Here is a 15,000-nt window from a genome sequence, read left to right on the forward strand (position 1 = left end):
ATGTCTATCAAGGGAAGGGTTCTCTATAGCGATGTACCGATTGTCGCCGACTTTCAATTGTCGGTCGCTATAACTGAAACGATGTGAATAATCGATTGTCATTTTGAAAATCGAAAATCGCTGATGTCGGTATTTTTTAAAAATAATACGAATATTCCTGCTGCGACTTATCAAAATTCAAAAATGGCTGACGAAGCTAAATCATCCGATTCGATTGTTTAATGTTTCTCTTGAGAATCTTTCACTCATATGGAGACGTCACTGACCATTGGCGGTAAAGGCCTGCAAAATTGCCTGCCTATGCTCGGCAATTACAGTCTTTAAACAGGGAGGGATCTTTATCATGCCACACCTGCTGTGACACAGTGCCTCAGATTTTGCCTCTTACAACAAGCAAGGGGTAATGAGGCTCTATTCTGACCCGGATCCCATAAGAACAACAAAAGTCGTGAGATCTGTCCCTATCCCGGGAAAATAAAATCGAAAGTATGGGATTATTAACTTCAAATTTCTAATTATGATTTTGGACGTCTCCATATGAGTGAAAAATTCTCGAGAGAGATGTTAAACAAGATACAATCTAATCTAATGATTTTATTCTAATTAACTTAATATCTAGGGTAAAAACCAAAGTAAATTTAATATATTTATGTCATAAATTTGAAATCATTAAAATTCGATTATTTTTCAATTAATCAATCGAAAAGGTACATCCGATTAATCCAATCATCAATTAATGTTTTCCCCCGATTGCCCATCACTAGTTCTCTAGACATTGAGTGGTCAGTATATTCCTATGTCCAGTTTGACCCTTGACCATGTGACCTCAAAATCATTGGGGTCATCTTACTCCTTAGGATGTACCAAGTTTGATGTCTGGCAAGCAAAGGGTTCTCAAGAGATTGAGTGGGCAATGTCTTCCCATGTCCAGAGTAGATTAATCCTTGACCTTTAGACCTGAAAAACAATAGTGGTCCTCTTCTACTCATAACCATTGTTTGATACCCGCCCCTGTAGTTCTGATCACAGAATTTGATGAAAATGCTTGGTTATTTAAATTTGTGCCTTATTCAGGTCACCCACTCCTTTAAATACACCACGGCCAGCTCTTGAAACCATTAGCCTATAAAATCTACACATGAAAGAAATGCATAAAGTTTCATTATCATTGGAAACCCTTTCATTTACCTTAACCATACATAAATTCAAATAACATATGGATGAACTCAATGATATTTTTTCAATTTCCAATATTTATCTCCAATGTCCAGTGAAAGGATATGATTTTTGCTTGCTGCCTCTGGGTTGGCAAATCTGTTGTTCCTGCTCCCCATGAAATCTTTAAATGAGGGCATGCCATCTGGTAAGTCATATGGATTGGGGACGTCTTGTAAAAATGCCTGCTTGGAGTGTCTGTTTTCACAATGATTACAAAATAGTTTTACTTCATTTCTAAAATATTCTATGCTTGACGAATAATTATAACACAGGGATCGACATTAACGGTTGTTCAATTGCCCGTGGCAAGTGATTATTTTAATAAGAAATGTAATTATTTTGATTGTGTTAAGGTTGATAATTAATAAATATTAGAAAATAAAGTCCACTTCCATATATTTTGTTTTCTTTATAGAATCAACAATTTTTTAGGTCTCTTTCTAGTAGATCGTAAAGTATCTTATCCAATCAGTAAGTTGTTTCTAATAACATATCTATCCGAAAGACAACTTATCTTAAGTCATGTTTGTGAGAAAATGGCGGCTTCACAACTGTCTCTTGAAGTAACATTCAGAAAGACGACGGTTTTAAAAAGAAAGGCAATGTGGAGAATAAAAATAAATTTCAATTAAAAAGAAAATGTGAGTTTTAGGCAGAGTGACAATCCTAATTTACAGGTTCAATTGAAACCGACAGCAGTATGGTCTGTACCTTGTGTCAGAAATTCAGCGCTATTGCCAGTACTTTGTATTTTCTTACCTGTAATACAATTTACAGAATTGATAGTCCCTATGCACATTTTTATTGAGTTATTGACTAAAAACTAAGTTGTTACACTTTTGAAAAATTTCAATTTATTTGTGTAATTTTAATTATATACACGTATATTGTATATCATACTGATTTTTAGGCCATTCTTGGCACACTGATTTTGACTACAGATTACTCTGTTTACCTTATCAAGACATTGAGCTCATGGTGGGCATGACCGATCAACAGGGGATGCTACTCCTCCTACACACCTGATCCTACCTCTGGTGTGTCCAGGGGTCCGTGTTTGCCTAACTCTCTATTTTGTATTCCTCATAGGAGTTATGAGATTGATCACTGTTCTTTATCTTCACCTTTCACATATCAATACATCGCCACAAGTGTACGTCCCTTGTTTGCTTTTTTGCAATAAGGATTTATTTCCCTACCGTGGCCTTTGCAATTTTCTTATCTATAACTTTGACATTTGGTGAGGTTTTTTTTTTTGGCCATCAATTGCATTCAACTACAATAATGCTCAAGGGTTAGGCAACCCATAAACTTGTATGAAATCATTAATAATTAGCTATGTATAATTCACAGTTGTAACCTAGCTCTTACATTTGGTTATGTAAAGAAGGAAAACTGAGCACTGATTGTGGTTGATCCAGTAAAAGGAGATAATTAAAATTGTTGGTTGAAAAGTGCATTTAGAGTAAAAATGTTTCGGATAACAAAGTTTTTCATTCGGACAAATGAAAGTTCGAGTTTACTTACCCAAAGGGCAAGTGAGACAAAAAGTTAATGTCTATTCCTGTAACAGAACTATATTGTAGGAACAATCAAAACTTACTTTGATTTGTAAATTGTTTAAACATGTTTATATTGATATGTTTTTTCTGCAGAATTCCATTGAACATGCATGAACTTCAATGGGAATTGAATATTTCTTCATTATTAACTTATATCCAGTGACAGACTCTCAACCATAACCATTAACTACTGCATGTGTATGTATTTAAGTGCAATACGATGTTGTGGTGTAATCAGTGCTGATTTCATAAATCATAATTAGTGTATTCTTCCCAGATAATGGGTAAAATTTTTCATATTTCAGCACTACCATAACTTAGCTCATTTGTTTCTCTATTATTAGTGTTAAATATAAAGCAAACTAGCATGGCACTACGCCATTCCCTTTTTGGCTGGTGCCATGCCCTTTTTAATTGCACCATGCCCTTTTTTCTCTATAAAATTTTCAAAAAATATTTGTTAATATAAACAATTGTTCTTTATTTCACAAGGTTGATTGAAAAGTTTAAAATCTAGGCAGCAGGTACTAACTTTTAAAGAGGCTAAATGATTAATCTATTACTATCATAGTATGATACAATGAAAGTGCCCCAAAATTGTCTTGCTGCGATGAAAAGTGCCCTTTTGAACATATGATATGTGTGCCCTCTCTGGATCCTAGATTTAACACTAATTATATAAACCCTGCTAAAATAAATACACACAAAGTATGTTTACAATAAATATAATATACCCAAGGGTGATTTTGTTCCCAAACAGGGTAATGTAGTTGAGATTTTGCATGCATCTGTCCACTGCCAGCGAGTCCCCCATTTGCACCATAGCCGACCCTTCCTTACTCTTCAGAAATTTCACCTGAAAAAAATTTAAATATCAATTTAAGCATATATTTAATGTTATATGTGATCATTGTTTTCTTATTATATTACATTCTTTTTCAAAATAACAATACCTCATGAAAAAAATTGTTCAATTTCCTTGGATGAAAAACTCTCCTATGCAGAGCTCATTTTAAAAGGATGGCAAACCTTAGACATGTAATTCCTTTCCCTGACAGAGATTTCACTCAAACTTTGATATACAACAAAGTAACCTTTGACACGTTCAATCATTAAACAAATCCCCCTATTGTGACCCCAAACTATACCCCCCAGGGACCATGATTTTAACAAACTTGAATCTGCACTATGTCGGGAAGCTTTCATATAATTGTAAATTTCTGGCCCAGTCATTCTTGAGAAGAAGATTTTTTAAGATTTTCCCTATACATGTATATCCTCATGTAAAACTTTGATCCCCTATTGTGGCCCCACCCTACCCTCGGGGCCACAATTTTAACAAACTTGAATCTGCACTATGTCAGGAAGCTTTCATGTAAATTTGAACTTTCCTGGCCCAGTGGTTCTTGAGAAGAAGATTTTTAAAGATTTTCCCTATATATTCCCATGTAAAACTTGATCTCCTGCTGCAACCCCATCCTACCCCCCGGGGAACTTTCCTGGCCCAGTGGTTCTTGAGAATAAGATTTTTAAATGACCCCACCCTATTTCTGCATTTCCATGATCATGGCCCTTCATTGGAACAAACTTGAATCCCCTTCACCAAAGGATGATTTGTACTAAGTTTGGTTGAAATCGGCCCAGTGGTTCTGGAGAAGATGAAAGTGTGAAAAGTTTACGGACAGACATCGCTGTACCATAATACTGGCATGTAAAAAGTTGTCCAAACCAAGACATTTTGAGTACATGTGCAGTTTCTGCATAGTGCTCAAAAATTCAATCTATTCTGAAGCCTCCTTTAGTTTTACCTCTCAATAAAAAAAATAATATTTACAAGTCTCCATTCTATGTTGACAATCCATTGAAAAATACAGAATTTAAAATTTGAAATACTGAAAAGGAAAAGTCTTGCATACCCTGACAACATTTCCATACAGACAGAACAAATTGAAAAGTGTGTCACAGTTAATCTTGTCTGGACTTAATCCATACACCATAATGACTGATCCCTGGAACATAGCCCCTGGAGGAGGAGGTCCCTGATCCTGGTAAGCCTGTGATGGCATGTTAGCATGGCCATATCCTCCCCGATCCTGCAACACAAATCACATAAAATATTATTGTCTTTTTTTAACCAATAATAATTTTAAATGAATTTCTGTTTTATAATTGCATGTTGATGTACGTACTTGGATATAAATAAATCCAAGCTTGTCTGTTGTGATATTTTATCTCATTGTTCTAGCTACATGTATGTGAAATTAAGCAGATAAACAGTCGTTCTCGGCTGCCTTTCTTCCCGTGAACTTGGATGAGTATTTCATTTCATTTCATTATATTTTTTTATGCAAAATAAACATAGGACATGCTTTTTACCGAGAAAATTTAGGGGATGCGCTGTGCATACTTTCCAATGAAATCAATCCAACCTTGAAAGTGTGTGTTTACACTAGGGTGTGTTATACAGTAGACCCATAATTAATCTATCACCTGGGGCCTAGTTCCCACTGAATCACTGACTGACTAGATAAACGGTAATTTTTATTTTGATAATGAAATGCTGTACATTGAGCAGGAACTAAAATGCAAAATGCACTAGGGCATAAAAAGAACAAGCAAACATTTTTATAATGTCTTTCCAATGTATGTACACAATTTACGATGTATTTATGATGTATTTACGATGTACAACATGTTTATTGTCCCTGAGACTACAGCATGCAAGTTCATGATTAGTTTCACATCCTGTACATTTCACCACATTTCCATCATGAGATCTTTATGTATGTCTATAATCAGTGGATTTCTGAGACAGATTTACAGACCGACATCCAAACTCAAATGATTTATTTGAACATGAACCAATTAAAACCAGTTGACTTTATGAACATTACCAAAAAAAGCTATTTTTAACAAGTATTCGACAATGAAATATTTAGTCAATGATCGGTATGACCGAGGTTAGTCGAGTACTCAACTACTTGTTGACATCCCTAATTTTAAGCCATTGATATAAAGAGATTATGAATCAAATATTAGCTTAGTATCTTCAAACACAGCAAAAAAGTAAAAAAAAAAAAAACAAAAAACAAAAAAAACCAACAACCTAACAACAAGAGACCCAGACCTCATCAGTCACCTCAGTACTAGTTAAAAGTATGACTAGTCCTAAGGGCTATGAAATCTAGAAAACACTTCCTGTTCTGAGCAAAATTCTAATGTTCAGCAACAGTATATAACAAGATAGGTTCTAATAACTTAAATGTCCCTGAATTTGCCTATACTGATGAAAGATTTTATCAATATTTTATAATTCCGAATAAGCTCACTAATATATGTAACATTAACAAAATATAACTAATTTGGACCCATCCTAAGGTCAAACCCTGGGGTAGCAAAATTCAAAATTTTCACATATCCTTTTCTGCTTTTCCTAAATGTGCATTTAGTTTTCATACCATATCCGCAAACTTAAAAGAAGTCTTTCAGATGATAAAGACAATAATCACCATTATAATTTTGACCCAACCCTTTCTCCCTAGGATCATGAAATTTACAATTTTGGTAAAGGACTACCATCTATTATTTCAATTTAGTATCATTAGCATTAAAGAAGATATCATTTAAATGTGTTACACATTACACTTATATGCCAAGTTTGACAGTACCCTGGAATCAGAACCTCTCCCCAAGGGATCATGAAATTTACAATTTTGGTAGAGGCCTTCCTGCTCTACATTGTTCACTATGCATTTCGTTTTTCTTAAAGATATACGGTTTTAGAGAAGATTTTTGAAAATTTGTAAATTTTTGACAGTTTTTACCCATTCCCTAAAATTTAGAATTTATATTCCCCTTTTCCAAAAATGCTTCATACCAAATTTGAAAAGAATTTGAATTGTAGTTATCAAGAAGTTAAAAATGTTCAATTATTAACACATTTAATGACTGACTATTTTAGCCCCACCCTGAAATCAAAACCCCTACTCCTGGATCATGAAAATTAAAATTTTGGTAAAGGGCAACCTGCTCAATCTAAATATCCATTTAGTTTCAATCTAATATCAATAGCATTAAAGACAAGAGGCCCATGGGCCACATCACTCACCTGAGTCGCCAATATCTAAAGATTTTCCCTATTTATATTCCCATGCAAAGCTTTGATCCCTATTGTGGCCCCATCCTACTCCTGGGGGTAATGATTTTAACAAACTTGAATCTGCACTACGTCAGGAAGCTTTCATGTAAATTTGTATTTTCCCAGCCCAGTGGTTCTCTTCTGGGCTAGTGGTTCTTGAGAAGAAGATTTTTAAAGATTGTTCCTATATATTTGTATGTAAAACTTTGATCCCCCCTTGTGGCCCCATCCTACCCCCGGGGGCCATAATTTGAACAAACTTGAATTTGCACTATGTCAGGAAGCTTTCGTGTAAATTTCACCTCCTCAGGTAAAGTGGTTTTTAAATGACCTCACCCTAATTTTGCATTTTTGTGATTATCTCCCCTTAGAAGAGGGCATGGCCCTTCATTTGAACAAACCATTTCATGGTAGAGGCATAAAAAGGATTAAGTTTTTTTTACAATATGAATCCTCTACAAACTTTCTTCTTTAGACACTCATCAGAAAAATTTTATGGACAATTTAAATAAAACCAACAAAATAATCCAATTAATAAATATACCATTACAGATTCAGTAATAAAAGACTTGCATGCATTATATTCAACCTGTTATTGAAAGAATTATCTAATTGAGAAAATGCTCAGACATCTAAAAATTTGCATGTTTTATTTTTGTTTCTTTCCACTTCCAGTTTTGATTCACTTACTTGCATCGGTGCACCTTGATTTCCAGCAAACCTGTCTCCTCGGTTGTCATAGCCCTTTTGCCGTGGAGACATAGGTGTACCGTAGCCATCACCCCCATCATAGCCACCACCAAAATTGGGGCCATAACCCCCTCCACCATACCCTCCTGTGGGGCCCCCTGCAGGGTAGCCCTGATGAGGCCCTGGACCTCCACCATACCCTGGATTCGGGCCAGGGAGACCACCTGATCGACCATCTAATGACAAAAGCAAAATTCAACCAAGCAAAACAAAAAGACCAGCAAATGCCATGCAGATTGTACAAATTAAAACAAGGAAAACCAGTGATGAAAAATTGGTTTGCAGGAGTTTTAACAGTTAGTGGCAATAAATGTAAGATAAAGTATGTAGTGTTAGATAGAAATAAGAATGTTCATGTTGCCAGCAATGGCATTATTAATCATGATATATATTACAGTACCCTTACACATGGAACACAGAATTATGCTAAACTCTTACAAACTGCTAGGGCCTGACACACAAACAGATCAATAGCCAAGTGCAGACACATGGACAGTCAGTCATCCTTTTAAGTGTCACTTTGCTTCGCAGACCACACACATTTTTCATCACCACCCTCCCCTTTCAAATATTTTTGCTATAAAAAATATGTACTACGAAAAACCAAATAAACTGTTTAATCATGGTAAATGCAAAGCAAATATCTTGCATTGCCAATTGAGAAATAATGCTAGTAATCTAAATTTTGACTTACATAGTCAATTTCTACAAGATAATGCTACTTGTGATTTGTGTGGTCACTCTACTGAAAATGCTTATCATTTTTTCTTTGAATGTGTTCAGTTCTCAGTACAAAGAATTACTCTTTTAGAGTCAATAAATGCAATGCAACTGCAAGTTCCCATATCATTAAAGTTATTGCTGAGTGGTGATAAGATTCTTGAGTTCAAAGATAACATAAAGATTTTTGAATATGTTCAGAAATACATTTTGGAAAGCAAAAGATCTATAAAATGCATTTAATACCTGAGAGTTTGTTATGTATGTCTGTTCTTATCCTGTTGAGTTGGTAAATTCTCTCTCTCTCTCTCTCTCTCTCTCTCTCTCTCCAGGACTACTCTGATGTACTTATTCATTTTTCTCTCACTATTTTTATTTGATTTCATTTTTCTCTCTTTCGTATGTCCCTTAGTTCCCATTAACCACCCCCACATTTATCTTTTGTTAGCTTATTATTCATATCAAGAAATTATTCTCCTTATATTATCATCATACTTCGAATGATATATCATCCGTTTACTCCATATCTATATTGTAATTTCTTGTGTAGGCGTTGCTTGCTGTCTAATCCTTATTATGTTATTCATATCAAAATACTGTTTAAATAGAAATATTCTTGCAAAGCATTTCTTTTCATGAAAGTATGCAGTTTTCTGCAATGTAATTCAATAATCAAGCATATGTAAGTTATTTGGGAAAACCAATTTTTCTTTTCTCTTTTTACACTTGGTCTTCACTGAGAAATGACTATAACTATATGTAGACCAACAGCCATAGGATACAAAGAGTGTGGAAAACTTAAATTCTGTTGAACCAGTTTACATCTATTTTTTTTTCTCATTAAAAAACTTCATTTCTAAACAGGATTGGTAATTACATACTGTATACACTTGTCTATAAGTTAGTCCGCCTATAAGTCAGTTGTATTTTTAAAGGTTGTTTTGGAGGGATTTGCCATTGACCCGCTTATAAATCAATACAACTTTTTGCTAGAATTGGTTAACAATTTCAAATTAATGTTTTACCTCTGTTTCAAATATTAATATTTTGAGAAATGACTCCTTTTTTTCTCAACAAATCAATTTCATATCAATACTCTAATGTATTTGCCTGTCTTCATATAATGTTCTGGGATATCACATACATATTTAACTTTTTATTCTCAACAAACCAAACAGCTACCATTTCCTTTACTGTAAATTCCTAAATATATGCATGTTCGCATGTTCTTGCAATTTGACCTATATGAGTCATTTCGCAATACTAAGTACTCGCGTAAAATAATGAATCTACAATATATCGTCCATGTTTTTGTTTAAGAGTTATATCCCTTTATATATTTTGAAAATTGATCTTAATTTTTTGTTTTTTTTGTTTTTTGGATAAACCTTAATTTCATGTTCTTTGTAACTCTCCCAAGTAAAATAAAAATATGTTTTTTAATTTTATTCAATAAATACCAAGTCAACATTGAAAACAAAGGCATGCACTATCAATGCACCTCAATTGTCACTTTGAAGTCCCTGGCAAACGTTGGAACATAAAAGGATTTTGTCGTCACTGCCGCCAGCACCTGGAGAAGCTGTTGTTTTTGGTTTACTCGCTACACTTGATCTATTATTGGTGTGCATGATTATCATTATTCTGTCCAACGTTTACCTAAACAATTATTGTCTCTTAATTACCGGTATCCTATACCTAGCACTCTGTTTAGTGGCACGCACCCCGAGAAAACCGTGTCCATGGAATACAATTTTAAAATTTCATAAACGATCGAGTAGTAATAGAGTCAAGGTATATTCTAAATCATTTTTGAACAATATTATATCTCTTATCAAAAACATCTTACATGGTGCATATGAATATTTCAATATTAAATCAGATTCGCAAATCTAATTTACCGTTAAATGATAGATTCACAGTAAGTCAATATCATATGTCCAGACTTTTGTCAATGATAATCATGATCATAATCATTGGAGTGCTGAGTTGTATAAATAATACTATTCATAACGGCTTACGCCATCCAGAAAAATACCAATCTTCTTAGGACTTGCCTTTAAGTCAGACATTTTTGGACAAAAATTGAACTCCCAAAAATCCGACTTACAGGCGAGTATGTAAGATATATGTCTACAAAGATGACACAGATATATACTGGTTCAAACACCTAAGTCTTTCACAGTACAATATGAGAGAATTAACTACTTTTCCACTGACAGATGTCCCAAACAGAGTCAGTTTAGACAGTGAGGAAGATTTCTTTAAAGCACTACTTGTGCATAAATTACTGACAGAAGAACACCTGGACTCTGGTTGAAGTTTCTGATCTGCAAGATTGTATAGGACTTTGGTATCAATTATTTACACCAGCACACTAAGTTTGACAGTCTGGACAGCCACAACCCAAATCTGTGCTTCATAAAGATGCTTGTACATTGAATTAAAAATTGCTGATTTTGACACATTTTTTCTCTCATACATTCCAATGTAAAACCTGGACACTGTTCAGGGTTTGACACTAAGGCACGTCCGACCGACCGAGTCTACTAAATGATAGGTCCAGTCGGGTAAAATGTCGATTTACTAGTCCCGGCAGGGTTGGGCGGTTAAAACCGCCCCCGGTTTAAACCAGTGGTTTTAACTGTCCTGGTCAATACTCCCCAAGTGGTCAATACTGGTCAATTGTGATTTAAACTGTCCATTTTCCTATTTTTGTACATTTCTTGCAAAGATAAAGATAAATTAAGTGTTTTCATTAAATGGATCAATTGTTGATTAATATTTTTCATTAGATTCTGATAATCAAATGTAATTTCATAAGTTTAAAACATTTGGTTTCTGAAACTGACTGACATATCTTCAGTACCTACCAGATGGTCACAGTAATTCTATAGCATAGCTTGACAATTGGAGACAGACCTGTTAATACATGTACCTGGACAGATTAAGAATAAAAGGTAGCTGGACATTACCTGAGCACAGGAAGCAGAGATGACAGGTGTTGATAAGCATAGGCTGGGACCAGGGATGACCTGTGTGCATGTTATTGTTATGAAAACATCACTAACCCACCCCCTCAAATGTTTATTCAACAGTTAAAATGAAGATTGATGAAACAATACTTATAGGTAGTTTTTGTTAAACTAAGGAATTTGAACAGAAATTTTACATCTTCCCTAATTCAATAGAGTCATTTCTACATTATTTATTTAATATTATGACTTATAAGTATATTATAAACTGATAGTGCATGTTACGAATTACAGTATTTACCATAATGGTCACTTAAACATTTAAAATAAATAACACAGACTATATAATGACCAAATAATTTTCAATCGACCAGTATTAACCAGTATTGACCATCGGCCCGGTCAATACTCATATTGACCACTTTTTTGTCAACCTTGCTAGACCAACTGGTGGTGTTGAAAAATAAACAAGAAACTTTACTTTAAACCATAAGATATTTCATTCTTAACAAAAAAAACCCCCAAAAACTGTAAAGCAATTTTGAGAACCGCGTGATGACACAATCTTTATTTTTAGTTCTAATATATTAGTCACTGTTGGAATTGATGTTTTACGACATTTACTTGATGTTAATGTGTGTAAAGTTACGTTTCAGATAAACAGATATAAATTGAATTTATTTTCATTTGAAAAAAAACCCAGTTTATTTGAATTAAATATAAGAAAGACTAAGTGTCCATCAAATTAATAAATTACTTCGTAAACAGCCATCTTTCGGTGTTAACACATGTGCGGGAATGTCTCTATATCCAAATACGACTTCTCGTCCTCAAGGAAAGATGTGCCAAGAGAAAAAAAAAGGAAAAGGTTGGGAAGAAACAAAGCAGGGCTTATGAAATATATTGTATTTATTGAATATTGTTTAACGTCCCTCGCGAGAATTTTTCACTCATATGGAGACGTTTATGAAATAGAAATTTAAAAATAAAATGGTTGAGGTCATTTTATTTTAACAAATGGACTAAGAATTTCTGTGCCGGGTAGAATTTAAAGAAACAGAAAATGCGTTTGAAAATGAAAGCATCAAATTGAATGATGAGACTAAAGATTTTTTTGAGACAATTAAATACTTTTTATTTCAAACTTAACGTTTGTCATTTGAATTAGGTATTTAAATATGAAGAAACCATCAGGGGTTTTTTTCTGGAAAGTTAGTCAGGGCTAGTGGATGTAAGGTCAGGTCTAGTAAATATCATTTGAAGTAGCCCGACTGGTCTAGTGCTCAAAAAAGTAAATGTCAAACCCTGCTGTTTTACAAAAGCATTGTAAATTTGGTACATTAAGTTACAACATAGCGAGTTATGACACAGTTAAGTACTATGTAGCGAGTTATGACACAGTTAAGTACTATGTAGCGAGTTATGACACAATTAAGTACTACGTAGCAAGTTATGACACAGCTGTGTCGAATTGATACAAATGTTGGCTATTTATGTACATTATTTTACGTTATGTGACTGTATGCTATGTAAACATTACATAGAAATGTGGCTGACATGATTATAAAGAAATAACTTTTCTGCCTAGGAGGTGGAGATGGCCAGTTTCACTGTATTTGAAATTAGATTTTTATCCGACATCAATCTTTTGATCTTGTCCCTTAACATCCCTCATTAATTTTTGTGACCTAAAAATTGGAATGGAATGCTATTGAAAACTTAAACAAGAGGCCCACAGGCCTTATCGGTCACTTGAATACTAGTGGAAAAGTATCACTACTTCAACGGGCTATGAAATCTAGAAAAAAATTCCTGTTCTGAATATCTAAGCTAAATTCTAATGTTCAGCAACAGTATAAAACAAGATGTGTTCTTAAAACTTCACTTCCCTCAAAAATGCATACACTGATGAAAGGTTTAAATAATAGGTGTATTTATTATAATTAACATTAAAACATCAAAAGATATGACTAATTTGGACTCATCCTATAGTCATAACCCTGGGTTGTGAAATTCACCATTTTTTTTGGACATCCTTTTCTGCTATTCCTAAGTCTGCATTTAGATTTTATACAGTTTCAGCTAACTTGCACATAAATACTATATACTAAGTTTGGACCAACCCTGGGGTCAGAACCCCTACTCTGGGGGTCATTAATTTTACAATTTTGGTAAAGGACTACCTCTTCTTTCTAAATATTTACTTTCAATTTAGTATCAATAGCACTAAAGAAGATGTAATTCAAGTGTTTTACACATAAACACTATATAACAAGTTTGGCCCCGGCCTGGTGTCAGAACCCCTACCCCAGGGATGGCCTTCCTGCTCTACATCATTAAGTATTTAGTTTTTCTTACACATGTGTGGTTATTGAGAAGAACATTTTTGAAAATTGGTCAATTTTGGGCAGTTTTTGCCCCACCCCTAGGGCCTCTGGGGTGCTGGAGTCCTGAAATTTACAATTTATGTCCCCCTTGTCCTAATGATGCTTCATACCAAATTTGAAAAGAATTGGAATGGTAGTTATTAGGAAGAAGTTAAAAATGTTCAATTGTTAAAGCACAACGGACGACATAGGTCAACCTAAAACTGACAAAAGCATCACTATTAAGGAAGCCGATAAAGGTAGTGCAGTAGTTATAATGGATCCCGATTATTATAAATCATCATGTCTTTCTGTATTAGAAAATAGTGAATACTATGAAAAAAAGAAAACATGTAATCATATGATTATAAGGAATTAAGTCATGAAAAAAACTCGAAAAAATTCTCGAGAAGTATGGACAGAAACTTACGGACAAAGACACCGAATACCGGACTCTCATTTAATGTCAAAACCAGTCATTTCTATGGTTTGTCCAAAATACGTAAAAACCAGGTCATTAATGATCATTTCAAAAATTCTGAATTATCATATGTTAGTGTTGAAGGCCCAGCAGACCTCAAAATCAGACCCATAGTTGCGGGACCTACAAGTGAAACTGAACAGAATTAGTTATCTATAAGATGCATTATTAAAACCATACGTTAGTAAAGTTCAAGGTACAGTAGATCTTCTATACACAATTCCCGAGAAAGTCAACAAAGAATCAAATTTAGTTTCATTTGATGTGACCAACAACCTGAGACTACTCTGACATTCCACATGATCTAGGATTAGTCCCATAGAACATTGGATAGATAGATTTCCTAATCTTTTACACAACATATTTTCATTATCATGGGACATATGAAAATCTATATATATATAAATAATTTGTTTTAAAAAGTCTACAATTCTAGAGAACAATTTTCTACATTTTAAGGTAGCTCACTACACTAAAGCTCATACTCTGTATGACACCACGTCACAAGATGGTGATTTATCGCAATTCACCTTTGAATTAGAACGCTTTACCCGATATAGTATTGCGTTGTGTGACGACACAATTGAATGAGACAATTGAACAGTTTGAATGACATGTTTGATGTAATACAACAAGAGTTTTCATTGGCAGATTACAGCTCGCCCACTTGCTCGAGCGGATTCAGGTGATCAGATAAGATGGACAGACTAAAAAATTACTAGGCCTAGCTGGAGAACTGTAGCTCTCTGGAAAAAAATATTGTGACAGAACAGAGAGCCACAGATCCACC

General features: G+C 34.2%; 1 protein-coding gene and 1 long non-coding RNA gene across 3 annotated transcripts in view; both read right to left on the reverse strand.

The window, feature by feature from the left end:
- Positions 1-15,000, reverse strand: part of LOC125679488 (heterogeneous nuclear ribonucleoprotein L-like) — a 140,399-nt gene that overhangs the window by 11,571 nt on the left and 113,828 nt on the right. For both annotated transcript variants that reach the window (XM_048918751.2, XM_056154395.1), the window contains 4 exons: positions 7,609-7,844; positions 4,697-4,873; positions 3,515-3,636; positions 1,283-1,413 (listed from right to left, as the gene is read on the reverse strand). In XM_048918751.2, coding sequence (XP_048774708.1) covers positions 1,283-1,413; positions 3,515-3,636; positions 4,697-4,873; positions 7,609-7,844 — 666 coding nt within the window. The remainder of the gene's footprint in view (positions 1-1,282; positions 1,414-3,514; positions 3,637-4,696; positions 4,874-7,608; positions 7,845-15,000) is intronic.
- LOC130051769 (uncharacterized) overlaps positions 13,574-15,000 on the reverse strand; it is a 10,538-nt gene continuing 9,111 nt past the window's right edge. Inside the window, exon 2 of the long non-coding RNA XR_008800001.1 lies at positions 13,574-15,000. This exon is cut by the window's right edge and continues 8,575 nt beyond it. This is a non-coding gene — a long non-coding RNA (uncharacterized LOC130051769).

This window comes from Ostrea edulis, chromosome 2 (assembly GCF_947568905.1).
Source record: "Ostrea edulis chromosome 2, xbOstEdul1.1, whole genome shotgun sequence".
Taxonomy (NCBI): domain Eukaryota; kingdom Metazoa; phylum Mollusca; class Bivalvia; order Ostreida; family Ostreidae; genus Ostrea; species Ostrea edulis.